This window comes from Heterodontus francisci, chromosome 12 (assembly GCF_036365525.1).
Source record: "Heterodontus francisci isolate sHetFra1 chromosome 12, sHetFra1.hap1, whole genome shotgun sequence".
NCBI classification, from domain to species: Eukaryota; Metazoa; Chordata; class Chondrichthyes; order Heterodontiformes; family Heterodontidae; genus Heterodontus; species Heterodontus francisci.
Window position 1 is genome coordinate 106,715,968 of NC_090382.1, and position 27,778 is coordinate 106,743,745.

Genomic DNA, 27,778 nt, shown 5'->3' on the forward strand with positions numbered 1-27,778 from the left:
AAATGGGGAGAAATTTCTCATACAGAAGATTGTTAAAGTTTGGAAATGTGCAGTAGAATCAGATTCCATAGACTCTTTTTGAAGAGACTCATTTGTAGGGTTACTGGGAACAAGCTCAGGTGTAGGACTAAATTGGACAGCTCCTTCAAACAGCTGGCACAGGCATGATGGGCTGAAGGGCCTCCAGCCATTCTATTAAAATTCCAATGTTAATACTTAAAACTGCTGACCCCGCCCTCGCTATGAAGGTGGAATGGTGTGAGGCTGCCACCTACTGGTGGCCTGAGGTGGCTTCGCCGCCCTTCCACAAACTGCAAGGGTCGCTTTGCAGCACCAAAAAAAACCCATTGCACAGAGTCTGTTCAAGGAGGTGCAAAGTGAGCTTAGAGGAAATACAGTGGAGGCAAAAATTTGACTTCTGCAGGAGTCCATAAACAGAAAGTAGCAGTTCAACCACATGCTATATACTCTGCCCAATTTCCCTTTGCCAGTGACGTCACTGGGTGGGATGTGTAACAGGTGGCTGAACCTGTAGCGCCCCTAATGTGCCCTATGGCACATGACAGAAATTGGTGCATTACTGAGAGATGCCCCTCTGTACTGAGCCCATACACAGAGCAACTTAACAGGGGACGGGGATAGTTTTGGGACAGAACTATGCTGTTAATTTACTCCCCTGATTCACATGGTGTGTAAACCGTGCACAAAGCCTATCAAAATTACAATTTTTATAGAAATCTTAGACAAAGGGGTGATATAAATGCCAGTTGCTGTTTCAATGATATGAGCCCTTACAATAGGATGCTGGAAATCTGAAACAAAAACAGAATGTGCTGGAAATACTCGGCAGGTTTGGCAGCATCTGTGGAGAGAGAAACAGAGTTAAGGTTTCAGGTCCGTGACCTTTCATCATGAACTGGCAAAAGTTAGAAATGTAATGGGCTTTAGGGCATGTTTACCCGACCTGAACCCGACCAGACCCGACGACGTGTCAGGTTCCGGTTGGATCGGGTCTCTTTTCCGGGTTCGGATCTGCAGTACTGCAGAGTCCTGATCACTATCCAATGTACTCGGCCACAAACTAAAGTGCTCCTGTGTGAAAGTTGCGGGGGGGGGGCGGTGGTGGGGGGGGGTGGGAGTTGTGCCATTAGTGACAAGATCAAGCTCCGATTCCCAACTCCATCTGCATGATTCTGCAGGAATAGCCCGCTGCCGGAACGGAGGATCCTATGTAGAGCATAACCTCTTTGATGTAATCAATTGCATCCCAGTAGTCGGGTCGGGTCGGGTTGGGATAAAATCAAAGGACTCGGGCCTGGGCCAGGTTTCAATTGCATACCCGAGCAGGCCTTGAATGGGCTTAGAGCAAGTGAAAAGGGGGAGGGGTGAAGAAGAATAAAAGGGAAGGTCTGTTTTAGGTTGGAGGGCAGGAGAGATTAAATGGCAAAAGGTTTTTACAGTACAAAGCCAAGTAGAGTGGTAATGGGACAAGTAAAGAAACAAAAGATGTGTCTGGATGAGGCGTAAAGGCAGCAATGTCGTCCGCTGTCCCTCGATTCGAGGATGACATCTACTCAAGGTTGTGAGTTTCTGCCGTGGGTCTTCATGTGACTAAACTGGTCGATTCTCGACCCGCAGATCTTTGGGCACATGGGCAGGACGTCCCATGAGGTAGTGGGATCCGGAGTGCAGGATTTGCTTCCTTTTCTTTCCTTCTCTGCTGCTGCTCTGCCTCATAATTAAGGTGTTTAGACTCAAAGCATGATGCAGCCTGATGGACAAGTTGTTGCCATTTTGAACAACTGGTAGCAAACTCCTCCCAGTCATCAATGTCAATGCTGCCGTGCTTCAAAGAGAGCTTCACAGTGTCTTTGAAGCATTTTCTTTCTCCTCCTCTGGAACGCTGGCCATTTGAGAATTGAGAAAACAGGACCTGGTGGGGGAGATAGTTTTTAGCAATCCGGACACAGTATCCAGTCTATCGAAGTTGGTTTTGCAGGTGTTTTGCCTGAATGCTTGTGGAGCTGGCTTCAAGAAGGGCACTAGCATTTGTTCGACAGTCCTCCCATTTAATCCAGAGGATGCGGCGGAGGCATTGCTGATGGAATTTCTCCCGCGCTCTTATGTGTTGCTGATACACAGTCCAGGTCTCACTGCAGTACAGGAGTGTGGTGACAACAACTGCTCTGTACACTAGGACTTCTGTTGACTTGCGGAGGTCTTTGTTGTCAAACACTCGCTGCAGTAGTTTGTAGAAGGCTGAGCTCGCACAGCTGATCCAGTGTTGGATCTCCTCGTCAACGGTGGCCTTTTGAGAGGCTTGGCTGCCAAGATATAGCAAGTGCTCAACATATTCCAAAATCTCTCCTTCAACATATCTAGGAGGTGGAATATTTGGCTGACCAAGTGTGGGTTGATATATGAGTTTTGTTTTGGCAACATTCAAGGACAGGCTGGCAGAGCAGCCATCCAAATACAAAGTAAAGGGATTATGAAAGGAGGTGGGGTGAAATGAAACAGCAAAAAAAACATACACTTTTGTCAGTTCTGATGAAAGATCACACAGACCTGAAACATTAACACAGTTTCTCTCTCCACAGAGGCTGCCTGCCTGACCTGCTGAATATTTCCAGCATTTTCTGTTTTTATGTTCCCCCCCCCTGAAATGAATTTGACATTTCTATTTTGTATTCTGTAGGAAACACATTTATATTGAAAATCTTTGGAATAATCTCCAAGTGCCCAGGTTTACATGAATGTTCTACATTTTCTTATTGAATGAGAAAGCTAAGGAGTGGTTCATTGGGAGCTGGCATTTTGTGCTGCACTGTTATGTTAGTTTGTGACTGACCTCCGTAATCTCTCAGGTACCACCCGAATCCCAAAAACTCAATCAGATTCTTTAATTCTGAACCAGTCCTAACTGACACTAATAAACTTGTCTAGTGCTTAGGAAATGACTACGAGTTGGCAATTAGTACATCTATAAAAAGACAAGGACTTTTTGACAGGAAAAGCTAGTTAGTCTATAAAGCTCACTCCTCCAGGATACCCTCCCTATCACAGACTCTACCCACCCATTTAATCTCCTCCCACAGCCCATGTACACTCTACCCACCCATTTAATCTCCTCTCACAGCCCATGTACACTCTACCCACCCATTTAATCTCCTCCCACAGCCCATGTACACTCTACCCACCCATTTAATCTCCTCTCACAGCCCATGTACACTCTACCCACCCATTTAATCTCCTCCCACAGCCCATGTACACTCTACCCACCCATTTAATCTCCTTGCCAAGTTGTTTGGTCAAATGCTAGGTGCCACTGGACAATGCCACACACCCCGACAGTTAAATACTTGTAGACGTACCGAGATCCAGGGGTGTTTGAGGGCCTCGGCGGCGGAGATGCGTTTTGCAGGGTTGATTGTCAGCATCTTGTTGATGAGGTCTTTTGCCTCAGGTGTCACGGTGTCCCACTCTGGAGAGGGGAACTACAGAGAAAAAATATAACGTAAAAGAGAACAAGGAACTAACAAACATCCAACATATTTTATTGAGAAACCTCAATGACCAGCCAAGTCTCACAATACAGAACAACAATGGGGTTAAACCAAGCAGGAAGGAGGATGAGATAGATTTTAAAAAATAGTAATTTGTTGATGCCAAAATGAGTTATTAAAGGCTTGTAGACAAGAAGAGGAAGGAAAGACACAAGGTAAAGGAGTCAAGAACCGAAGAACTGAAAGGATTGGAGGACGAGATGATCAAGGAAGATAAAGTGAGGATAATTTTCATCTTCATGCCTGGACATTGATTTGGCAGAGCAGATTATCCACCTATTGTGGAACATTGGAACAGGAGGAGGCCATTCAGCCCCTCGAGCCTGTTCTGACATTCAACTAAATCATGGCTGATCTGCATCTCAGCTCTATTTACCAACCTTTGCTCCATTTCCCTTGATACCGTTACCCAACAAAAATACAACATTTAACCTACAATATACAGCTATGTTATAAATAATAGGGGAAGACACACAATCCAACAACTCAACAAGTAGTTTCTTTGTCTGATAAGCAGCAGACATTCTATCCGTGTAGGGACATCTCGACTTGACCCCACAAAACATGGGCTCATATTACCAAGGTCCAAATCTTAAGGACCCTCAAATTTGTGTGGGGGAGTGGGGGGGAGGGGGGGGGCGGGGGCTGATGGCTGTTGGAATTTAACCAGCTCCAGTTTGTGCTGAAAGTAAACTTGCCATTGCTTGTCCAGCTAAGACCAGCCCGTCCATTGTGGCATTGGTCTGAAGGTTCACCTGGTAGCTCAACCCGTAATGTTAGACCTACCACTCCAGGTCCTGTTAATGAGCTAAACTGATCATACCCTTGAGTACTGCGATTCCCCACTTCCCCGAGGACTGCAATTGTACATGGTAGGAATGCTTGTGAGCTCCTGTGACCCTGAGCCATACTGGTGAGAGTGTAACTCCTGGTAGGACTGCCTGAGCAAGACAGGTAGGTGCTAGATGAAAGTCCAATCCCCCTTGGTTGGGAACACTGTTAGTTGGACTAACGACTTGTCTACGTAAAAATGTCTTTCATGACGGAAACAAATCAGGGATGAGAGAGTCTGTTACAGAATATGGCAAAAATAAACATCTATTTTAGAGTACTTCAATTTACTGGATGGGAACCTAACTAAGATACTGCAGATCTGGTTGACTCAGGTAGCTGGTTGTTCTGTACTCTGGGCGATCACCCAGATTCCCCGAACATAACAAGGGCATCCAAACACCAACATGGGGATAGTGTGGGAATATGGTGTTGAGGTAGATGATCAGCCATGATCTAGAATGACAGAGCAGGCTCAAAGGGCTGAATGGCCTCCTCTTGTTCCTATGTTCTGTTCCTATGTTCCACCACCCACCCTCACCCCACAGAATGAGTAGATACAAGTGACAAGGTGTAATGAAGATACTTACATCGTAAGCCCCAGCTTTGATTTGTTGGTACAGTCTGTGCTGATCTTCATCCCAGAACGGTGGGTAACCAACCAACAGAATATACAGGATGACACCTAGTGAAGAAAATGCATAGGCAAAGGGAATAGAGCTCAGTTCACTCATCCCACAAACTCCTGCCAGCATAATTTTTCTTGAATTAATCTTGCAACATGTGTACCTGAGCGTAGGAATGACTGCGATATTAGTTTGACCCTCTCCATTGAAATAATAAGCAGTAAGAAATCTCACAAGCAGGTTAACTATATGCACACTGATATTGCAACACTGTTAGGCTCTAGTTAACAACAGCTTATAGTTATATAGTGCCATTGATGCAGTAAAACATCCAAATCAAACAAAATTTGACACTGAGCCAAATAAGGAAATATTAAGACAGCTGGCCAAAAACTCAGTAGGTTTTAAGCAGTGCCTTGAAGCAGGAGAGAGAGAGACAGAGAGAGGTGGAGAGATGGAGATGATTAGGGAGAGAATTCCAGAGTTTAGGGCCTAGGCAGCTGAAGCAGAGAGTAGGATTAAATGGGTCATTCTCATGATAGCAGGCTGTTACTGGTGGAGTACCACAGGGATCATTGCTTGGGCCCCAGCTGTTCACAATCTATATCAATGATTTGGATGTGGGGACCAAATGTAAAATTTCTAAATTTGCTGATGACACAAAACTAGGTGAGGATGTAAATTGTGAGGAGGATGCAAGGAGGCTTCAAGGGGATTTGGACAGGCTAAGTGAATGGGCAAGAACATGTCAGATGGAATATAATGTGAATAAGTGTGAAGTGATCCATTTTGGTCGAAAAAACAGAAAGGCAGAGTATTTCTTAAATGGTGAGGGATTGGGAAGTGTTGATGTCCAAAGAGACCTGGGTGTCCTTGTTCATGAGTCATTAAAAGCTAGTATGCAGGTGGATCAAGCAAACCAAAACAAACAAAGCCATATGGGTGGAGCTCAGAAATAAAAAGGGGGCAGCTACATTACTGGAAGTGTACAAGAGCCCCCCAAATAGTGAGAGGGAGATTGAAGAACAAATATGTAGGCAGATTTCTGAGTGCAAAAACTTTAGGGCAATAATAGTTGGGGATTTCAACTACCTCAATATCAACTGAGATATAAACAGTGTAAAGAGCACAGAGGGGACAAAATTATTGAACTGTGTTGAAGAGAACTTTTTTAGCCAGCACGTAACAAGCCCAACGAAAGGGGGTGCAATTCTAGATTTAGTCTTCGGTAGTGAAGCTGGGCAAGTGGATGAAGTAAAGGTGGGTGACCATTTTGGAGACAGTGACCATAATACAGTTAGTTTTAGCATAATCATGGAAAAGGACAAAGATAAAACAGAAGCAAAGGTTCTAAATTGGGGGAAGGCAAATTTTACGAAACTGAGAGGTGACCTGGCGAAAGTGGACTGGATACAACTACTTGAAGGAAAATCAGTGACAAAACAGTGGGAGGCATTGAAGAGTGAGTTACTACGGGCACATAGTAGGCATGTCCCCACAAAGATAAAGGGTAATATCTAGAGCCCCTAGTTCTCGAAAAGATTACAGGGTAAGTTAAAGCAGAAAAAGAAAGCTTATGATGATCACAAATATCTTAATACTTTAGAAAGCCTAAAGGAGTAAAGAAAGTGCAGGGGTGAAGTAAAAAAGGAAATTAGAAAAGCAAAGAGAGGGCATAAAAAATTATTGGCAGGTAAAATCAAGGAAAACCCGAAGATATTTTATCAGTACATTAAGAGCAAGAGGATAACTAAGGAAAGGGTAGGGCCTAACAGAGATGTACAAGGGAACTTATGTGTGGATGCAGAAGATGTGGGCATGGTTCTTAATGAGTACTTTGTCTCTGTCTTCACAAAGGAGAGGGTTGACCCAGACGTTGTAGTTAAAGAGGAGGAATGTGAAATATTAGATGCGAAAAGCATAATATGAGAGGAAGTACTAGATGGTCTGACATCCGTGAAAGTGGATAAATTGCCAGGGCTGGATGTTTTGAGTCATAGAGAGATACAGCACTGAAATAGGCCCTTCAACCCACTGAGTCTATGCTGACCATCAACCACCCATTTATACTAATCCTACATTAATCTCAAAATCCCTACCACATCCCCTACCTACACTAGGGGCAATTTACAATGGCCAATTTACCTATCAACCTACAAGTCTTTGGCTGTGGGAGGAAACCAGAGCACCTGGTAGAAACCCACACAGTCACAGGGAGAACTTGCAAACTCCACACAGACAGTACCCAGAACCGAACCCAGGTTGCTGGAGCTGTGATGCTGCGGTGCTAACCACTGCACCACTGTGCCACCTAGGTTGTTGAAGGAAGCCAGGGAGGAAATAGTGGATGCGCTGAGGATCATCTTCAAATCCTCACTAGATACTGGCAAGGTACCAGATGATTGGAGGTCTGCAAACGTTGTACCATTGTTTAAAAAGGGTGCGAGGGATAAGCCTGGTAATTATAGGTCAGTCAGTCTGACCTCAATGGTGGGTAAATTGTTAGAATCTATTCTGAGGGACAGGATAAACTGTCACTTCGAAAGGCACGGATTAATCAGGGATAGTCAGCATGGATTTGTTAGGGGAAGGTCATGTCTCACTAACTTAATTGAGTTTTTTGAGGAAGTGACAAGGAGGATTGAGGAGGGTAGTGCAGTGGATCTGGTCTACATGGATTTTAGTGAGGCATTTGACAAGGTCCCGCATGGCAGACTGGTCGGTAAAATGAAAGCCCATGGGATACAGGGGAATGTGGCAGGCTGGATCCAGAATTGGCTCAGGGACTGGAAACAAAGGGTAGTAGTTGATGGATGTTTTTGTGAATGGAAAGCTGTTTCCAGTGATGCTCCACAGGGCTCAGTGTTGGGTTCCTTGCTGTTTGTGGTATATATTAATGATTTGGACTTAAAATGTGGGAGACATGATTGGGAAATTTGCTGATGACACAAAAAATAGCCGTGTAGCTAATAGTGAGGACGAAAGCCGTGGATTCCAGAATGATATCAAAGTTTTGGTTGAGTGGGCGGAAAACGGAATTCAATCCAGAGAAGTGTGCAGTATTGCTTTTGGGGAAGGCAAATAAAGTGAGGGAATATACAATAAATGGGTGGAGATTGAGAGGGGTAGAAGAAGTGAGAGACCTTGGTGTGCATGTCCACAGGTCCCTGAAGGTGCAGGACAGGTAGATAAAGTGGGGAAGAAGGCATATGGATTGCTTTCCTATATTGGCCGAGGTATAGAATACAAAAGCAGGAATGTAATGCTGGAACTGTATAGAACGTTTGTTAGGCCACAGCTGGAGTATTGTGTGTAGTTCTGGTCACATTACAGGAAGGACATAATTGCTCTGGACAGAATACAGAGGAGATTTACAAGAATGTTGCCAGGGCTTGAAGGTTGCAGCTATGAGGAAAGATTAGATAGGCGAGGGTTGTTTTTCCTGGAACTGAAGAGACTGAGGGGTGACTTGATTGAGGTGTACAAAATTATGAGGGGCCTAGATAGAGTGGACAGGAAGGACCTGTTTCACCTGGTGGGAGGTCAATTGCAAGGGGACACATATTTAAGGTGATTAGTAGAAGGATTAAAGGGGACATGAGGGGAAGCTTTTTAACCCAGAGGGTGGTGGATGTCTGGAATTCGCTGCCAGGAATGATGGTGGTACCTGGACATGTACCTGAGGTGCTGCAACCGGCAAGTCAATGGACCAGGTGCTGGAAGGTGGGATTAGATTGGGCAGATAGTTTATTCAGCTGGAGCAGACACGATGGGCTGAATGGTTTCCTTCTACGCTGCATTTGTTCTATGATTCTATAATTCTAGGAAGGAAAATAGTATGTTGGCCTTTATTGCAAGGAGATTTGAGTACAAGAATAAAGATGTTTTGCTGTAATTTTATAAAGCCTTGGTAAGTCCATACCTGGAGTATTGTGTACAATTTTTGTCTCTGAATCTAAGGAAGGATATGCTTGCCATAGAGGGAGTGCAACGGAGGTTCACCAGATGGCGGGATTGTCTTATGAGGAGAGATTGAGGAAACTGGGCCGATATTCTCTAGAGTTTCGAAGAATGAGTGGTGATCTCATTGAAACTTGCAAAATTTTTACAGAGCGTGACAGGGTAGATGTGGATAGGATGTTTCTCCTGGCTGGTGGGTCTAGAACCAGGGAACAGTCTCAGAATAAGGGGTAGGCCATTTAAGACTGAGATGAGGAGGAATTTCTTGACTCAGAGGGTGGTGAATCTGTAGAATTCTTTACCCAGAGGGCTGTGAAAGCTCAATCATTGAGCATGTTCAAGACAGAAATCGATAGATTTATGGATACAAATTACATCAAGGGATAGAGGGGAAAAATAGAGGTCGATGATCAGCCATGATCTGTTTGAATGGCAGGAGCAGGTTCGATGGGACAAATGGCCTACTGCTACTCCTATTTCCTGTGTTCCCATGTCTCTATGGCATTGTCACAAGTGGTGGAGGGATTAAAATCAGAGAGGCACAAGAAGCAGGAATGAGAGGAGCTCAGAGATCTCGGAAGGTTGTGGTGCTGGAGGAGATGACAGAGATGGGGAGGAGGTGAGGATACAGGGGGATTTGAAAACAATGATGGAAGAGTTTATAGAGATGCGCTATAGAGCTTCCAACATGATGGGCTGAAAGTTGTGCTTCTGTGCCATAAATATTCTATGTTTCTATGATTCAATTACTCTATGAGAAGGAAAAATGGCTAGCACTCTTGCCTCTGAGTTAGAAAGTTTAATGTTTAAGCCCCACTCCAGAGACTTGAGTACACAAGGCTAGGCTGACACTCCAATGCAGTACTGAGGGAGTGCAGCAGTGTCGGAGGGGCAGTACTGAGGGAGTGCTGCACTGTTGGAGGGGCAGTACTGAGGGAGTGCTGCACTGTTGGAGGGGCAGTACTGAGGGAGTGCTGCACTGTTGGAGGGGCGGTACTGAGGGAGCGCTGCACTGTTGGAGGGGCAGTACTGAGGGAGCGCTGCACTGTTGGAGGGGCAGTATTGAGGGAGGGCTGCAGTGTCGGAGGGACAGTACTGAGGGAGTGCTGCACTGACGGAGAGGCAGTACTGAGGGAATGCTGCACTGTTGGAGGGGCAGTAGTGAGGGAGCGCTGCACTGTCAGAGCAGCAGTACTGAGGGAATGCTGCACTGTCAGAGCACTAAACCCCTTGATTTTGCAGATCATTGAATGAAACAGCCTGGAAAGAGGCCATTCAGCCCATTGATCCTGTGTCAGCTTTTTGAAAGAGCTATTCAATTAGTCCCACTCCTCCTGCTCTTTCCCCAAAGCCCTGCATTTCTCTCCCTTCAAGCATTCATTTCTCTTTTGTCTGTCTGTAAAATAAACATCTGCTGAATTGTTTAACCAAAATATCAAATCTTCACAAGTTTACTTTAATCTCCACGTTTATTTCAATCTTTATGCAGGAAAAGACTAATACAATTTTACTGCAGGGTATTGAGATTGGCAGATAACTTTACAATATTTTCCACTGGGGAAACCATTACCTTAATTGAGCAAAGCTCCCGCAAAGCAAATATGAAAGATTACTAAATTTATTTCAACAACCCCAGAGAGCCTCACCCTAAATGAATCAATAAACTTATCAGGAGATAAGATTCCAGCAGGGATGGTGGCTGTATAGACTGCAACAGGTGATTGTGAATCGACAGTCCATTTTACACCTGGCCCAATTTTCTTATCCACACACCTAAATGGAAGATGGTGGGCGGACAATTCGCGATCCTGCATTCTGCGCTGCCACACATGGCGAATTTCACCCGACTCCAATTGTTCTTTCAGGGTGGTCCCTTTTCCTGAAAGCATCAGCCGTTGCTGGGATACTGTTCCATGGGCAGCTGGAATCCTCCAGCCCTTCACCCAGTTGGCCATTTTTGACATGTGAGGCTAGATAGCCATCTGACTATTCGACTCCATGATGCATCACAAAAGATAAATAGTAAATGGAAATAGTTCAAAGCAGCAGTGAATTGGAGTCTGACTGTGATCCTTTGTGAGTAGGAACAATGCGATGGGGCAACTTATTGGTGTGTGTATATGATGTATTGTGAAGTGGGGGCAATGTGATGGGACAATTTGTTCAAGCCAAGATCTAACCCATTACAGACTGACAAGATTGCCATCATTTCTTGATCCTTCTCAAATTGTAGTGAAGATATATGCATTCTTGCTGTGATGTAGAATCAGGTGGAGGGAAAATATTTCCCAACACGGTTCAGGGAAGATCAGAGAGAGTGTCTCTTCCCACTGACTAATCATACAAGGACGAAGGGGTTATCTTATGAGGAAAGATTGGACAGGTTGGGACTGTATCCATTAGCGCTTAGAAGAATTAAAGGCAATCTTATTTGAAACATATAAGATCCTGAGGGGACTTGACAGGGTAGATACTGAGAGGACGTTTCCTCTTATGGGTGAGACTAGAACTAGGGGACACAATTTAAAAATAAGGGGTTTATTCAAGACAGAGATGAGGAGAATTTTTTTCTCTCAGGAAGTCGTTCGTCTGTGGAATTCTCTTCTCCAGAGAGCAGTGGAGGCAGGGTCATTGAATATTTTTAAAGCTGAGTTAGATAGATTCTTGATTGACAAGGGAGTCAAAGGTTATAGCAGGTAGACAGGAAAGTAGAGTTGACGCCACAATCAGATCAGCCATGATCTTATCAAATGGCAGATCAGGCTTGAGGGGCCGAATAGCCTACTCCCGCTCCTAATTCATATGTTTGTATGTATGGTATTTGAGGGCACAGTATCTCCTATGTGACTGGGAAGACAGCAAGCAGTAGGGCAGGAGAGCAGGAATGAATAGTAGAGATGTGACAATGGATGACTATTCTGGATCTCTTTGGTAATCATTGAGTGTTTATCCATAACTTTATCTGGAGATTAAATGAGTGGGTAGAGTCCATGATAGGGTACAGTGAATATTAATATAGCACCTCTACTATAGTGAAGTGTTCAAAGGAGCTTCATTGAAGCATTATCTGCCAAACTTTGACACCGTCACATCAGGAGATGTTAGGACAGGTGACCAAAAGCTTGGTCAAAGAGACAGGTATTAAAAAAAGGCTTTTAAGAAGGAGAGACAGGCAGAGGGGTTTGGGGAGGTATTCCAGAGCTCAGGCAACTGAAGGCATCTTGTTGTGAAGAATGTAGGGGATGCACAAGAGGCCAGAATTAGGGGGGAAATCAAAACGATCTTGTAGGTTTGTATAGCTGGACGAGGTTACAGAGATAGGGAGGGATGATGAGATAATGACCAGATCATCTGTTTTGGTGATATTGGTTGCGGGATCAATATTGGGCCAGGACGACAGAATTTCCCTGGTTGACTTCAAAATAGTGGCCATGGGATCTTTTATATCCATCTGAGAGGGCAGACAGGGTCTTGGTATAATGTCACATCCAAAACATAACACCTCTGAAAGTGCAGCACTCCCTCAATACTGACACTTGGAGTGTCATTCTGGTATTTTTGCTCAAATCTCAGGAGCGCCGGATGAACCCACAACCTTCAGATCCAGGGATGAGAGTGGTAACCATTGAGCCACAGCTGAGTGAGGAACCAATAGTCAGTGACTCCTGTGGAAATACAGTCAATGTGCAAGCAAGCTTGAGGAACGCCCAAGCCCCAAACACCTCATGTCCCTTGGGTAACAAGCCTATCACCCATGAGACTCCTGGTTCTACAATAATAAAGACCTTGGTCGACACAGAATGGGTGATGAACTCACAAATATTTTTCTTCCTTTTACAGGGAGTTGCTGTGAAAATATTTGTGACGACTCTTCACTCCCACTGTCATAAGCTTAATTTAGCTTAGTGACTCCCACAAACTCACACAATACTATAACCCCTGGAGAAATCATCATCTGCTTACCACAAGCCCACAGGTCCACAGGCTTAGCGTAGGGATCCTTCCTTAATACCTCAGGAGAGAGATACCCAGGGGTGCCAGCAAAACCTGTAAACACAAGGGAGAGAGTGAAAGGAGAGACAGTGGGACATCTCGAGCAGATTAAATTAAATGACACTCAGTTCCCCACTTCCTTTCTTTTCCCCATCCTAGAAATGGCCATTGCTGCTCCTGTCCGCTCTGGCTGGAGTCCTGTACGTGCTCACTGATCTACTGCTCTATTCCGGCAATGCCTTGATTTTAAAATTCTCATCCTAGTTTTCAAATTCCCTCCATGGCCTCACCCCGTCCTATCTCTGTAATCACCTCCAGCCCCACAACCCTCTGAGATCTCTCTACTCCTCCAATTCTGGCCGCTTGTACACCCCTGATTTTAATCACTTCACCATTGGTGGCCGTGCCTTCAGCTGCCTCGGCCCTAAGCTCTGGAATTCCCTCCCTAAGCCCCTCCCCCTCCCTCTCCTCCTTTAAGACACTCCTTAAAATCTCCCTCTTTGGCAAGCTTTTTGTCACCTGTCCTAATATCTCCTTACGTGGTTCGGAGTCAAATTCTGCCTGTTAACATTCTTGTGAATTGTCTTGGGAGGTTTTACTCTGTTAAAGGTGCCATATAAATTCAAATTGTTGTCTAACAAACAGATGACAACTGAGTTCCGAAGAAGGGTCACTGACCCGAAACGTTAACTCTGCTTCTCTTTCCACAGATGCTGCCAGACCTGCTGAGTGATTCCAGCATTTCTTGTTTTTGTTTCAGATGACAACTTGAGCTCTAATAACAACTTAGAGGTGTCTTTGGATCCAGAACACACTTACATCAGATGCCCCTGCTAGAGTTTGACTGTTTCTGTTGTATGGTTATCACACAGCTTGGTGTGAATATTTACACAGCACAGTGCTGATTCTATCTGTGAATAGAAACACATTACATAGAATTTACAGCGTAGAAACAGGCCATTCAGCTGAACTGGTTTCTCCACCTCTCTATCTCCTCACTTTTAGACACTCCTTAAAACCTCTCTTTGACCAAGCTTTTGATCACATGTCCTAATATCTCCTTATGTGACTCGGTGTCTCATTTTGCTTGATAACGTTTCTGTGAAGCATCTTGGGTTGTTTAATTGTTTGAAAGGGGCTATACAAATGTAAGTTACTGTTGTTACTGGGCTAATAATCTCGAGAACATGAATTCAATTCCCACTAGTTTAAAAATAAATCTGGATAAAAAAAGTATAAGTAAAAGATGTGGGGATGTTCGCTGATGATTGCACAATGTTCAGCACCATTTGGGACTCCTCAGACACTGAAGCAGTCCATGTAGAAATGCAGCAAGACCTGGATAATATCCAGGCTTGGGCTGATAATTGGCAAGTAACATTTGTGCCACACAAGTGCCAGGCAATGGCCATCTCCAACAAGAGAGAATCTAACCATCTTCCCTTGACATTCAACAGCATTAAAGGAGGAGAGAGAGGTGGAGAGCTTTAGGGAGGGAATTCCAGAGCTTAGGGCAGACACCTAAAGGCACAGCCACCAATGGTGAAGTCATGAAAATTGGGGATGTGTAAGAGGCCAGAACTGCAGGAGTGCAGAGATCTCGCAGGGTTGTAGGACTGGAGGAGGTTACAGAGATAGGGAGGGGGCGAGGCTATGGAAGGACTTGAACATAAGAATGAGATGATAAAATAGTATCAAGTTACTCAAGCAGATTGTGTCTCTGAGTTTCTTTGCACATTATGACTTGATCCTCGGGCAGGATGTTGATAGTGGGGAATTCAACAGCGATCGTAATGCTGTTGAATGTCAAGGGAAGATGGTTAGATTCTCTCTTGTTGGAGATGGTCATTGCCTGGCACTTGTGTGGCACAAATGTTACTTGCCACTTATCAGCTCAAGCCTGGATATTATCCAGGTCTTGCTGCATTTCTACACGGACTGCTTCAGTGTCTGAGGAGTCGCGAATGGTGCTGAACATTGTGCAATCATCAGCGAACATCCCCACATCTGACCTTATGATTGAAGGAAGGTCATTGATGAAGCAGCTGAAGATGGTTGGGCCTTGGACCCTACCCTGAGGAACTCCTGCAGCAATGTCCTGGAGCTGAAATGATTGACCTCCAACAACCACAACCATCTTCCTTTGCGCTAGGTACAATTCCAACCATCGGAAAGTTTTCCCCCTGATTCCCATTGACTCCAGTTTTGCTAGGGCTCCTTGATGCCATACTCGGTCAAATGCTGCCTTGATGTCAAGAGCAGTCACTCTCACCTTACCTCTTGAGTAGCCAAATAAATACCGTGGCTACAAGAGCAGGTTAGAGGCTAGGAATCCTGTGGCCAGTAACTCACCTCCTGACTCCCCAAAGCCTGTCCACCATCTACAAGGCACAAGTCAGGAATGTGATGGAATACTCTCCACTTACCTGGATGGGTGGAGCTCCAACAACACTCAAGAAGTTTTACACCATCCAGGACAAAGCAGCCCACTTGATTGGCACCCCGTCCACCAACATTCACTCCCTCCACCATCGACACACAGTGGCAGCAGTGTGTACCATCTACAAGATGCAGTGCAGCAATGCACCAAGGCTACTCAGACAGCACCTTCCAAACCCGCGACCTCTACCACCTAGAAGGACAAGGGCTGTAGATGCATGGGAACACCACCACCTGCAAGTTCTACTCCAAGTCACACACCATCCTGACTTGGAACTATATCACCATTCCTTCAATGACGCTGAGTCAAAATCCTGGAACTCCCTTCCTAACAGCACTGTGGGTGTACCTACTCCACATGGACAGCAGCGGTTCCAGAATGTAGCTCACCACCACCTTCTCATGGGCAATTAGGGATGGGAAACAAATGCTGGCTTTGCCAGCGATGCCCTCATCCTATGAAACGAATAATAGAGAAACCTCCCGGAATACAACCCTAACAGATTCCCAGATTCAGTATCCAGTCTATGCTGAGTTCTCCGATGTTTAACTATTTTTTATTCTATCAGGGGATGTGGGCGTCATTAGCTAGGCCAGCATTTATTGCTGAGATGATTGACCTCCAACAACCACAATCATCTTCCTTTGTGCTAGGTATGACTCCAACCAGCGGAGAGTTTTCCCCTGATTCCCATTGACACCAGTTTTGCCAGGGTGCAATGGGGCAATGTTCGCAAGCTAAGGAAAGGAGGTATCTGTCAGGATTCCTGCTCCATGGCACTGGTTGAAATGGGTTCATGTGTGGACTGTGATGCTGCCAAATGACACAATAGTACAAACACGAAGGGATATTTGGATGAGTTAGCAGACTTTGACTGCTGCCTGTTCAACTGTACTCTCACAGCAGATAACACCTTCAGGGCAGGCTCGAAAACCAGGGTAAAAAAATCCCCATCAATCTTTTGGGCCTCCTTATCTCGAGAGACAATGGATACGCGCCTGGAGGTGGTCAGTGGTTTGTGAAGCAGCGCCTGGAGTGGCTATAAAGGCCAATTCTGGAGTAACAGGCTCTTCCACAGGTGCTGCAGAGAAATTTGTTTGTTGGGGCTGTTGCACAGTTGGCTCTCCCCTTGCGCCTCTGTCTTTTTTCCTGCCAACTACTAAGTCTCTTCGACTCGCCACAATTTAGCCCTGTCTTTATGGCTGCCCGCCAGCTCTGGCGAATGCTGGCAACTGACTCCCACGACTTGTGATCAATGTCACACGATTTCATGTCGCGTTTGCAGACGTCTTTATAACGGAGACATGGACGGCCGGTGGGTCTGATACCAGTGGCGAGCTCGCTGTACAATGTGTCTTTGGGGATCCTGCCATCTTCCATGCGGCTCACATGGCCAAGCCATCTCAAGCGCCGCTGACTCAGTAGTGTGTATAAGCTGGGGATGTTGGCCGCTTCAAGGACTTCTGTGTTGGAGATATAGTCCTGCCACCTGATGCCAAGTATTCTCCGAAGGCAGCGAAGATGGAATGAATTGAGACTACCTTTACAAAAACTGAACAATATTGGAACCGAATGTGACTCTTCCAGGTACGTGGCATTGCTGATCTGGAGAGTTCTATATCTCCCAGCTGTGGTCCTGGTGGATGTAGCTTTACCCAAAGAGTGGTGAGAATGTGTAACTCACTACCACAAGGAGTAATTTAGGTGGATAGCATAAACGCATTTAAGGGAAAGTGAGATGAACACATGAGGGAGAAAGGAATGCAGGATTATGCTGATGGGGTGAGATGATGAGGGGTGGGAGGAGGCTCGTGTGGAGGATAAACTTCAGCATGGACCTGTTGGGCCGAATGGCTTCTTTCTCTGCTGCAAACTCGATGTTTCTGGTGTGCGGTCAGGCTAAGGGGGTGCAGTAGGGGTTTTACACCATTCAAAGGGACTTCAGCAACGCGCCCTACCTCTTACCTGAAGTGAATGCCGCCCTCCACCAACACCAGCTGCTGTGTAAATGGATACCCACCCGAACAATTTGGTTGACCCCTGGCCCCGGAAATTGGCCGAGGACTGTGGGGCAACAAGTGGATTGGATTCCATCTGGCATCTCTGCTAGCAGAGTGGAAATATGGCCACAGCATTAGCAACAGTGTTTGGACAATTCTTCAGGTGTTGGGCTACTCACCAAACCAAGCCTGTTGGTCCCCTTCAACTTCGATAGCCAGGCCAAAGTCTGCAAGTTTCACGGCAGCTCCTTTAGTCTTGGATGCGAGGAGCAGGTTTTCAGGCTGGAGTCGGAAAGAAAGGGGCAACATTGGTAAATTAAACGGAGGAAGACCTATTTAATGAGTTAAACCTTTCATCCACTCGATTCCCGGGTTCATGCAAGTCAACTTGTGACAATAAGTGCTTGCTCCCAGATACAATCTTTTGCAATTGCCTGCTCTTTTGGGTATCTACCCAACTCTCCTTTAAATATTTCCCCACTATCTTTCCCCCATTGATGCCAGGGTTTGGGTCAGAATATTGTGGGTTCAAGCCCCACTCCAGAGACATGAACCCTATAATCCAGGCTGATACTCCTGGTGCCAGTACTGAGGGAGTGCTGCATTGTCAGAGGTGCTGTCTTTCGGATGAAATGTTAAACTGAAGTCCTGTCACCCTCGCAGGTGGGCATAAAAGATCCCATGGCATGGTGATTCATTTCGCTGCTTTTTGAGGAGCTCATTGTGCACAAATTGGCTGCCTACAAGAGTGAGTACATTTCAAAAAGTATTTCATTGGCTGTACAGCGCTTTGGGACGTCCTGAGATCATAAAAGGAGCTATATAAATGCAAGTACTTTTTCTCATTTTGGCAAGGGTACATATTAGTTATCTGGACATCAGTTCAGACTGTAGATTGATGACAGCACTTGTACAAATCCAGGTCTGGGATTCCGAGCACTCAACACAACCCTCCAACCGCCCATGGGGAATCTCAGAGGTTTGCTTGAAGTCCTCTGATAAAACATTCTGCCCGAGGATCAAGTCATAATGTACAAAGAAACTCAGAGACACAATCTGCTTGAGTAACTTGATACTATTTTATCATCTCATTCTTATGTTCAAGTCCTTCCATAGCCTCGCCCCCTCCCTATTTCTGTAACCTCCTCCAGTCCTACAATCCTCCGAGATCTCTGCACTCCTGCAGTTCTGGCCTCTTACACATCCCCAATTTTCATGACTTCACCATTGGTGGCTGTGCCTTTAGGTGTCTGCCCTAAGCTCTGGAATTCCCTCCCTAAAGCTCTCCACCTCTCTCTCCTCCTTTAAGATGCTCCATTCAACTTAGCTCTTTAACCAAGCTTTTGGTCATCTGTCCTAATATCTACTAATGTGGCTCAGTGTCAACTTACCATTTGATTTGGGCTCTTGTGAAGTGACAAGAGATGTCTTACTATGTTAAAGGCACTATATAAATGCAAATGGTTGTTTGTTGTTACTGAGCAATTAGTCAAAAAACGCAGGAGAGGACATTAACAAATGGTAGACGGCAGTGAAATTAACAAGTCTGTCAGTTACATGATGTTTCCAGAGTGTTGGCCTGTCACATTCTGCATTCAGTGTAAGTGCATCAATGTACTATAATCATCAGATTATCAACTAAACAGGAGAAGACCATCTCGCACCAGGTCATTATTTGGAATTCAATTAACATCTCTGACACACGCTGTCTGCATAATCCTTCCTCCTTTATAAGCTTTCCATATTACTTTGCATTGCTTTGCATGCCTGCCCTTATCAACATATGAGGGTCAGAGTTTTGCACATTTTCTCACCATTGCCTGTAATGATTACATCAAACCTGCCTGGAACGCAGTCACAATTTCAAAGTGCTACTTCAGAAAAAACATTAATGAACATGAGTCCCAGTCACAAGCACAAGAAATGGCTAAATAGAAACAGGCTAAAAACTGCATCTGTGATAACTTGAGCCTCCTTTCAAACCACCAGTCAAAGCAAATTCATAGGGACATAGAAACAGGGGCAGTCCATTCATCCCCTTGAGCCCATTCCGTCATTCTATTAGATCATGGCTGATCTAAATAGAATAGAATGGTTACAGCACAGAAGGAGGCCATTCAGCCCATTGAGCCAGTGCTGGCTCTCCACAAGTACAATCCAGCTAGTCCCACTCCCCCGCCCCAATGCTATAGCATTGCAATGTTTTCCCTTTAAGTACCGACCTAATTCCCTTGAAAGCCACAGTTGAATCTGCCTCCACCAGACTCTCAGGCAGTGCATTCCAGATCCTAACCATTTGCTGTTAGTTCTTTTGCCAATCAATTAAATCTATGTCCTCTAGTTCTTGATCCTTCCTCCAATGGGAACAGTTTCTCCCAATCTACTCTGTCCAGAACCCTCAAGATTTTGAACACCTCTATCAAATCTCTTTTCAACCTTCTCTGCTCTAAAGAGGACAACCCCAGCTTCTCCAATCTATTATCGTAATGAAGTCCTTCATCCCTGGAACCATTCTCGTAAATCTTTTCTGCATCCTCTCCAATGCCTTCACATCCTTCCTAAAGTGTGGTGCCCAGAATTGGACACAATCCTCCAGTTTTGGCCAAACCAGTGTTTTATAAAGATTCATTATAACTTCCTTGCTTTTGTACTCGATGCCACTATTTATAAAGCCCAGGATCCCATCTGCTTTATTAACTTCTTTCTCAACCTGCCCTTCCACCTTCAGCAATTTGTGCACATATACCCCCAGGTCCCTCTGTTCCTGCACCCCCTTTAGAATCGTACCCTTTATTTTATATTGACTTTCCTCCTTCTTCCTACTAAAATATATCACTTCACACTTCTCTGCATTAAAATTCATCTGCCATGTGTCCGCCCATTCCACCAGCCTGTCTATGTCTCTTGAAGCCTATCACTATCCTCCTCACAGTTCACAATACTTTCAAATTTTGTGTTGCCACCTAACTCAAGTCGGTAATATATATCAAGAAAAACAGTGATCCTAGTACTGACCCTTGCGGAGACCCGACTGTATACTAATATAAAAGCAAAATACTGCGGATGCTGGAAATCTGAAATAAAAACAAGAAATGCTGGAACCACTCAGCAGGTCTGGCAGCATCTGTGGAAAGAGAAGCAGAGTTAACGTTTCGGGTCAGTGACCCTTCATCGGAACTGACAAATATTAGAAAAATCACAGGTTATGAGCAAGTGAGGTGGGGGTGGGGCAAGAGATAACAAAGGAAGTCTAGATTGGACCAGGCCGCATAGCTGACCAAAAGGTCACGGAGCAAAGGCAAACAATATGTTAATGGTGTGTTGAAAGACAAAGCATTAGTACAAATTAGGTGTTAATACGCTGAATATTGAACAGCAGCAAGTGCAAACCTGAAAAAAACAGTGAGTAAGCAAACTGAACAAACTAAGATGAAATGAAATAAATGCAAAAAAAAATTGTAAAAAATGTAAAAAAGAATGTAAAAAGAAAGAAAAAAAATCACTAAAAATGAAAGTAAAATGGGGGGCTGTCATGCTCTGAAATTATTGAACTCAATGTTCAGTCCGGCAGGCTGTCGTGTGCCTAATCGGTAGATGAGATGCTGTTCCGCGAGCTTGCGTTGATGTTCACTGTTGATGTTCACCCGACTGTATACTTTCCTCCAGTCCGAGAAACAACCGTTCACCACTCTCTGTTTGCTGTCATTCAGCCAACTTTGTATCCATGCTAACGCTGTCCCTTTTATTCCATAGGCTTCAACTTTTCTGCCAAGTCGATTATGTGGCAATTTAACAAACACCACAACAACCTCATTACCCTCATGAACCCTCTCTGTCACCTAATCAAAAAACTCAATCAAGTTTGTTAAACACGACTTGCCTTTAACAAAGTGGTGCTGGCTTTTCTGAATTAATCCACATTTGTCCAAGTGACTGGTAATTTTAGAACCACAGAACCACAGAAGGAGGCCATTCAGCCCATCGTGTCTGCGCTGTCTGAAAAATCTAGCTGCCCAATCTAATCCCACCTTCCAGCACCTGGTCTGTCGCCTTGCAGGTTACAGCACTTCAGGTGCATGTCCAGGTACCTTTTAAAAGAGTTAAGGGTTTCTGCCTCCACCACCATTCCTGGCAGTGAATTCCAGACACCCACCACCCTCTAGGTGAAAAAGTTTTTATCCTGGATTATCATTTCTAAAAGCTTTCCCACCACCCTTCTCGAGGGCAATTACAGATGGGCCATTAATGCTGGCATGTCCACATCTCATGAATTAATAAAAAAAACCCAGGCTACATTGACTGGCCTGTCATTGCTGGATTTACCCTTACACCCTTTTTGAACAAGGGTGTAACATTTGGAATTCTCCAGTCTACTGGCACAACCCCTGTATCTAAGGAGGTTTGGAGGATTATGGCCAGTGCCTCTGCAATTTCCATCCTTACTTCCTTCATTATCCCAGGATACACCCCAGCTGGACCAAGTGACTGGTCAACGTTAAGTACAGCCAGACTTTCTAATACCTCAGGTTTATCAATTTTTAGCCAATTAAGTATGTCAACTACCTCCTCTTTGACTATGAATTTGGTAGCATCTTTTTCCTTGGTAAAGACAGATGCCCTCTGCCTCCATGTATAAATCCTCTTTTTGGTTTCTAATCGGCCCCACACCTCCTCTTACTACCCTTTTACTATTTATATGGCTATAGAAAACTCTTAGATTCCCTTTTAGGTTAGCTGTCAGTCTCTTCTCATATTGTCTCTTTGCCTCTCTTATTTCCCTTTTTACTTTCCCTCTGAACTTGCTCTATTAAGCCTGGTTCTCACTGGCTGTATGCCCCCTTTTTCTGCTTCATCTTAGTCTCTATCTCTTTTTGCCATTCAGGGTCCTCAGGCTTGTTTGTCTTACATTTCCCTCTTGTGGGAATGTACCCCAACTGTACCCGAACTATCTCCTCTTTAAAGGCTGCCCATTGTTTCAATACATAACAACTGCATCTATGCACTTTAGTTCCATAACCCTTAATTCTCTTGCCTAACAAAAATCCTATCAATCTCAGTTTTGAAAATTTCCAATGGCCCCCCCCAGCCTCAACAGTTCTTTTGGACGAGAGAATTCCAGATTTCTAGTGTTTCCTGACATCACCCCTGAATGATCTAGCTCTAATTTTATGGCTAGGCCTTCAGACTCACTCAACAGAGGAAATAATTTCTATCCACCTTATCAAATCCTTCAATCATCTTAAACACTTCAATTAGATCACCCCTTATTTTTCTAAATTCAAGGGGCTATACGAAGCATTTGCACAATAAAAGTGCAGCAGTGGGGAGCTAATTTACCTTTACTGCCCGCTGAAAGAGCAGTTCTAGCTATTTACACCCTGCATGATTAGAAGTCAATGGGAGCGAGGTTCGGGTGATCTCATCTGGAGAAGAGATGAGGAGAATGTTTTTTTACACAGCGAGTTATTGTGATTCAGAATGTGCTGCCTGAAAGGGTGGCGGAGGCAGATTCAATATTAACTTTCAAAAGGGAATTAGATAAATACCTGAAAGGGAAAGCATTGCGGAGCTATGGGGAAAGTGGGGGAGGGAATGTTGCTAATTAGATAGCTCTTTCAAAGAGGCAGAACAAACACAATGGGCCAATGGCCTCCTTCTGTAGTGTAAATCTAAGTGACATGGTAGCTGCAATTTGTTATCACCCAGTTGTAATACTGATGATAAAAGGGCAAAATAATCCATAAATGTGATTTCAGTGTTAAGACACTGCGCTAACCCACTCCAATGACAGAGAAATTATTGCGATTAATTGTCCAATAATTATGTATTGAATTATTTAGTTAATTATATTTAATTCATTAATTACTTTCAATACTTATTTACATTATTATTTATTTTAAGATTCTTAAGATCCTTATTTTCATTTGATCGTGCCTGCTCTCCACCCTATCACAGACCTTCTCTTTTATTCTTTTCTCTCATCTCCCCCCTTGCCTTTCTTTGCTTCTGTACTTGCTAAAAACACCCCGAACATTCTTCAGTTCCGATAAAAGGTCATTGCCTGAAACGTCAACTCTGTTTTTCTCTCCACAGATGCTGCTGAGCATCTCCAGTATTTTCTGTTTTTATTTCGGATTTCCAGCATCTGTAGTATTTTGCCTTTGTCTTCACTTCAAGGCTGATTTTCCCCTCTAGCTGTGGCAGAAAGTGGGCAGTCGTAGATGCTGCACTATTTTTAAGTCAATATTAAAGGAACAATTGGGCGGTGTGTACAAAGAGAGAATGATCCACTCAGGCCCAGAAATTCAGCCTTTGTGTCTGAAACACTTCAGGACCCACAACAGATGGATGAGGGGAGTCCTTTGTGCTCCAGTCCCGGAGTAGGGTTTGAACTCTCAACCTTTTCCAAAGGTAAGACGACTCCCCAGTTAGGTTTAGAAATATCCTCCTCTCGTCCTACAACCCTCCGGGATCTCTGCGCTCCTCCAATTCTGGCCTTTAGAGCATCTCCGATTTTCATCTCTCCACCACTGGCACCTGTACCTTCAGCTGCCTGGGCTCTAAACCTCTCTGCCTCCCTCTCGTTTAATACGCTTCTTAAAACAGACCTCTTCGACCAACACCTGACCTGATATAGAAGCAAAATGCTGGAAATCTGAAATAGAACAGAAAATGTGTTGGAAATACTCAGCTGGTCAAAACTAATATATCCTTAAGTGGCTGAGTGACAAATCCTGCTTGATATCCGCTCCTGTGAAGCACCTTGGGATGATTTGCTATGTTCGAGGTGCTATATAAATGCAAATTATTGTTGACTAGGGGCAAAATCAATTGCACGACTCAAGGGAAGAAAATTATCGAGGGATTGTAGCTTTAAATCTGAGTGCTGTTTTGTTTGTTCAGATGTAGAGTGGGACTATGCAAATTAGCTAGCAGTGTCATATGGACAGCCTCCCCCATGTATCAGCAGCTTGTCAAAGATCGAGAAGCTAATTAACCCAGAGTGCAGAGTAAATGCAGGTTGGAAATTGAAGGCTTCCAGTGAATTTCTGCATAAATTAACCATTAAAACTCTGGAGCTTAGGCTGGTAGTGGTTTAGTAGGAGATGAAATTCAACTTCAGTGGGAGGGAACACAGGAACTGGAGGAGGCCATTCAGCCCCTCGAGCCTGTTTCATCATTCGACTAGATCATGGATGATCTGAATCTTAACTCCATCTACCCACCCTGGTCCAGTAACCCTTAATACCCTTACCCAACAAAAATCTATCAATCTCAGTTTTGAAATTTTCAGTTTACCCCCAGCATCAACAGCTTTTCGGGGGAAGAGAGTTCCAGATTTTAACTACCCTTTGTGTGATGGAAACATCAAGCAGGATATATGACAGGTATGGGGGTCTGGGACAGGCGGGATGTGTAACAGGGAGGATGTGGATGATGTGGAGTATATGACGGGCTCAGTTTATAATAGGGAGGGTGTGATGGGCAGTCCATCTTGCTACCACCCTGGTGATGTTAGGTTTTGCCCCTCGACTCTTTCGCCTTTGAGAGTAGGCTTCAAATTTAACCCATCACGAAGGGTGAAACTCATCTCTGTCTGGCGAAAGAGGATCCCACATGAAATTAACTTGGGCATTCTCAGTTTGCTTCCCAGACTGGGTACAATACCGTTAGAGATCACGCAAAGTCCTCTCTCCTCTGCCCAACCAGTGAAATGGTTTTCGTTGTGGAAAAATATAGCAACATTTTGGTCACAGCAAGCTCCCACAAGCAGCAATGAGATCAATGACCAGATAATCCTGTTTTTACTGATGTTGACTGAGAAATAAACATTGGCCAGGACACATCTGTTGACCTCTGCCTTAAAAACATTCAATGACCCTGCATCCAATGCTTTCAGGGGAAGAGAGTTCCACAGACTCAAAACCCTCTGCGAGAAAATAATTCTCCGCATCTCTGTCTTAAATGGGAGACCCCTTATTTTTAAACTGTGCCCCCTAGTTTTAGTATTTCCCACAAGGGGAAACATCCCTTCAAAATCCACCCTGTCAAGTCTCCTTAGGATCTTATATGTTTCTCTCATCCTTCTGAACTCCAATGAATACAGACCCAAGCTGTCCAACCTTTCCTCATAAGGTAACCCTCTCATCCCAGGAATCAGTCGAGTGAACCTTCTCTGAACTGCTTTCAATACAATTATATCTTTTCTTAAGTAAGGAGACTAAAACTGTACACAATACTCTAGATGTGGTCTCACTAATGCCCTGTACAACTGTAGCAAAACATCTCTACTTTTGTATTCCATTCCCCTTGCAATAAACGACAACATTGCATTTTGCCTTCTTAATCACTTGCTGTACCTGCATACCAACTTTTTGTGTTTCGTGTACTAGGATACCCAGAGCCCTCCGCATCTCAGAGTTCTGCAATCTCTCTCTACTTAAATAATATGTTGCTTTTCTGGCCAAAGTGGACAAGTTCACACTCTCCATCTGCCAAACCTTTGCCCACTCATTAACCCTTCTATATCCCTTTGCAGACTCCTTATGTCCTCTTCACAACTTACTCTACTATCTATCTTTGTGTCATCAGCAAATTTAGCAATCATACATTCTGTCCCTTCATCCAAGTGATTGGTATAGATTGTAAATAGTTGAGCACTGATCCTTATTGCACACTGCTAGTTACAGCTTGCCAACCTGAAAATGACCCATTTGTGCGTACTCTCTGTTTCCCGTTAGCTAACCAATCTTCTATCCATGCTAATATGCTACCCCCTATACCATGGGATCTTATTTTGTTTAGTAACATTTGACGTGGCACCTTGTCAAATGTACTTCTGGAAATCTAAGTACACCACATCCACAGGCTCCCCTTTATTCATGCTGCTTGTTATTTCCTCAAAGAACTCTAATAAATTAGTCAATCATGATTTCCCTCTCACAAAACCATGTTGACTCTACCTGATTGCATTGAAACTTTCTAAATGATTTGCTATAACCTCCTTAATAATAGATTCCACCATTTTCCCGATGACAGATTTTAAGCTAACTGGCCTGTAGCTGCATGCTTTCTGTCTTCCTTCTTTCTTGAATAGCAGAGTCACATTTGCTATTTTCCAATCTGATGGGATCTTTCCAGAATCTGGGGAATTTTGGAAAATTAAAACCAATGCATCCACTATCTCAGCAGCCACTTCTTTTAAGGCCCTAGGATGAAGTCCATCAGGACTTGGGGATTTGTCAGCCTTTAGTTCTAATAATTTTTTCAGTACCCTTTCCCTGGTGATGGTAATTATTTTAAGTTCCTCCCTTCCTTTCAACTCTTGATTCATAATTATTTCTGGGATGTTATTTGTATCCTCTACAGTGAAGGCAGATGCAAAAAATCTGTTTAATTCCTCTGCCATTTCTTTATTTTTCATTATTAATTCCCCAGACTCACTCCCTAGAGGACCAACACTCAATTTACTTACTCTTTTCCTTTTTAAATACCTGTCGAAACTCTTACTATCCATTTTTATATTTCTAGCTAGCTTTCTCTCATACTCTAATTTATCTCTCATTATTCTTTTAGTCATTGTTTACTTTTTAAAATATTATTTCCAATCTTCTGACCTGCCACAACTCTTTGCTGAATAGTACACTTTTTCTTTCAATTTGATACTATCTTTAACTTTCTTAGTTAGCCACGGATGGTGCATCCTTCCCCTAGAGTCTTTCTTTCTCACTGGAATGTATCTTTGCTGAGTGTTATGAAATTTCTCCTTAAAAGTCTGCCACTGCATCTTGACTGACCTATCCCTTAACCTAATTTCCCAGTTTACTTTAGCCAGTTGTCTTCAAACCTTCATAATTACCCTTATTTAAGTTTAAAACTCTCGTCTCAGATCCACTCTTCTCAGCCTTAAACTGGTTGTGAAATTCAATCATGTTGTGATCACTGCTACCTAGGGGATACCAGGGAAAACTGCCCCCCTTCTTTAGGATCTTTTACATCAAGGGCTCAGTACTGGAAGCATCAGCCTAGTCCTTGTGCTCAAGTCTCTGGAGTGTGATTTGAACTCATTGCAGAATGACATGTTAAACATCCAACAATATCCCCATTGGTGATTGCCAGAACAGCACTTTCAACTGCACCAGGTTGGGTTTTATTCCCCAGTTGACCTGTGACCCCTCTATCAGGGATTTCTAACTCCTTGTTGTGGCCCAATAATCGTTAGAGACTGAGTTGTGATTTGTCAACTTTTTCTACGTGGTCAAGAGAGAAGAGGCTTCACCCCCTTATTCTAACATGTTTCTGTTAAAAGTGCTACATAAATTCACATTGTTGTTATCATAGATTCATACAGCACAGTAGGAG

The 27,778-nt window shown here is 44.1% G+C and overlaps 1 protein-coding gene across 1 annotated transcript in view; it reads right to left on the bottom strand.

Annotated features, from left to right (window-relative positions):
- Positions 1-27,778, bottom strand: part of LOC137376052 (calcium/calmodulin-dependent protein kinase type II subunit alpha) — a 292,806-nt gene that overhangs the window by 44,757 nt on the left and 220,271 nt on the right. The window contains exons 7-10 of the mRNA XM_068044036.1: positions 17,596-17,698; positions 12,947-13,030; positions 4,988-5,082; positions 3,375-3,497 (exon numbers count right to left, since the gene is read on the bottom strand). Of these exons, the coding sequence (XP_067900137.1) occupies positions 3,375-3,497; positions 4,988-5,082; positions 12,947-13,030; positions 17,596-17,698 (405 nt within the window). The remainder of the gene's footprint in view (positions 1-3,374; positions 3,498-4,987; positions 5,083-12,946; positions 13,031-17,595; positions 17,699-27,778) is intronic.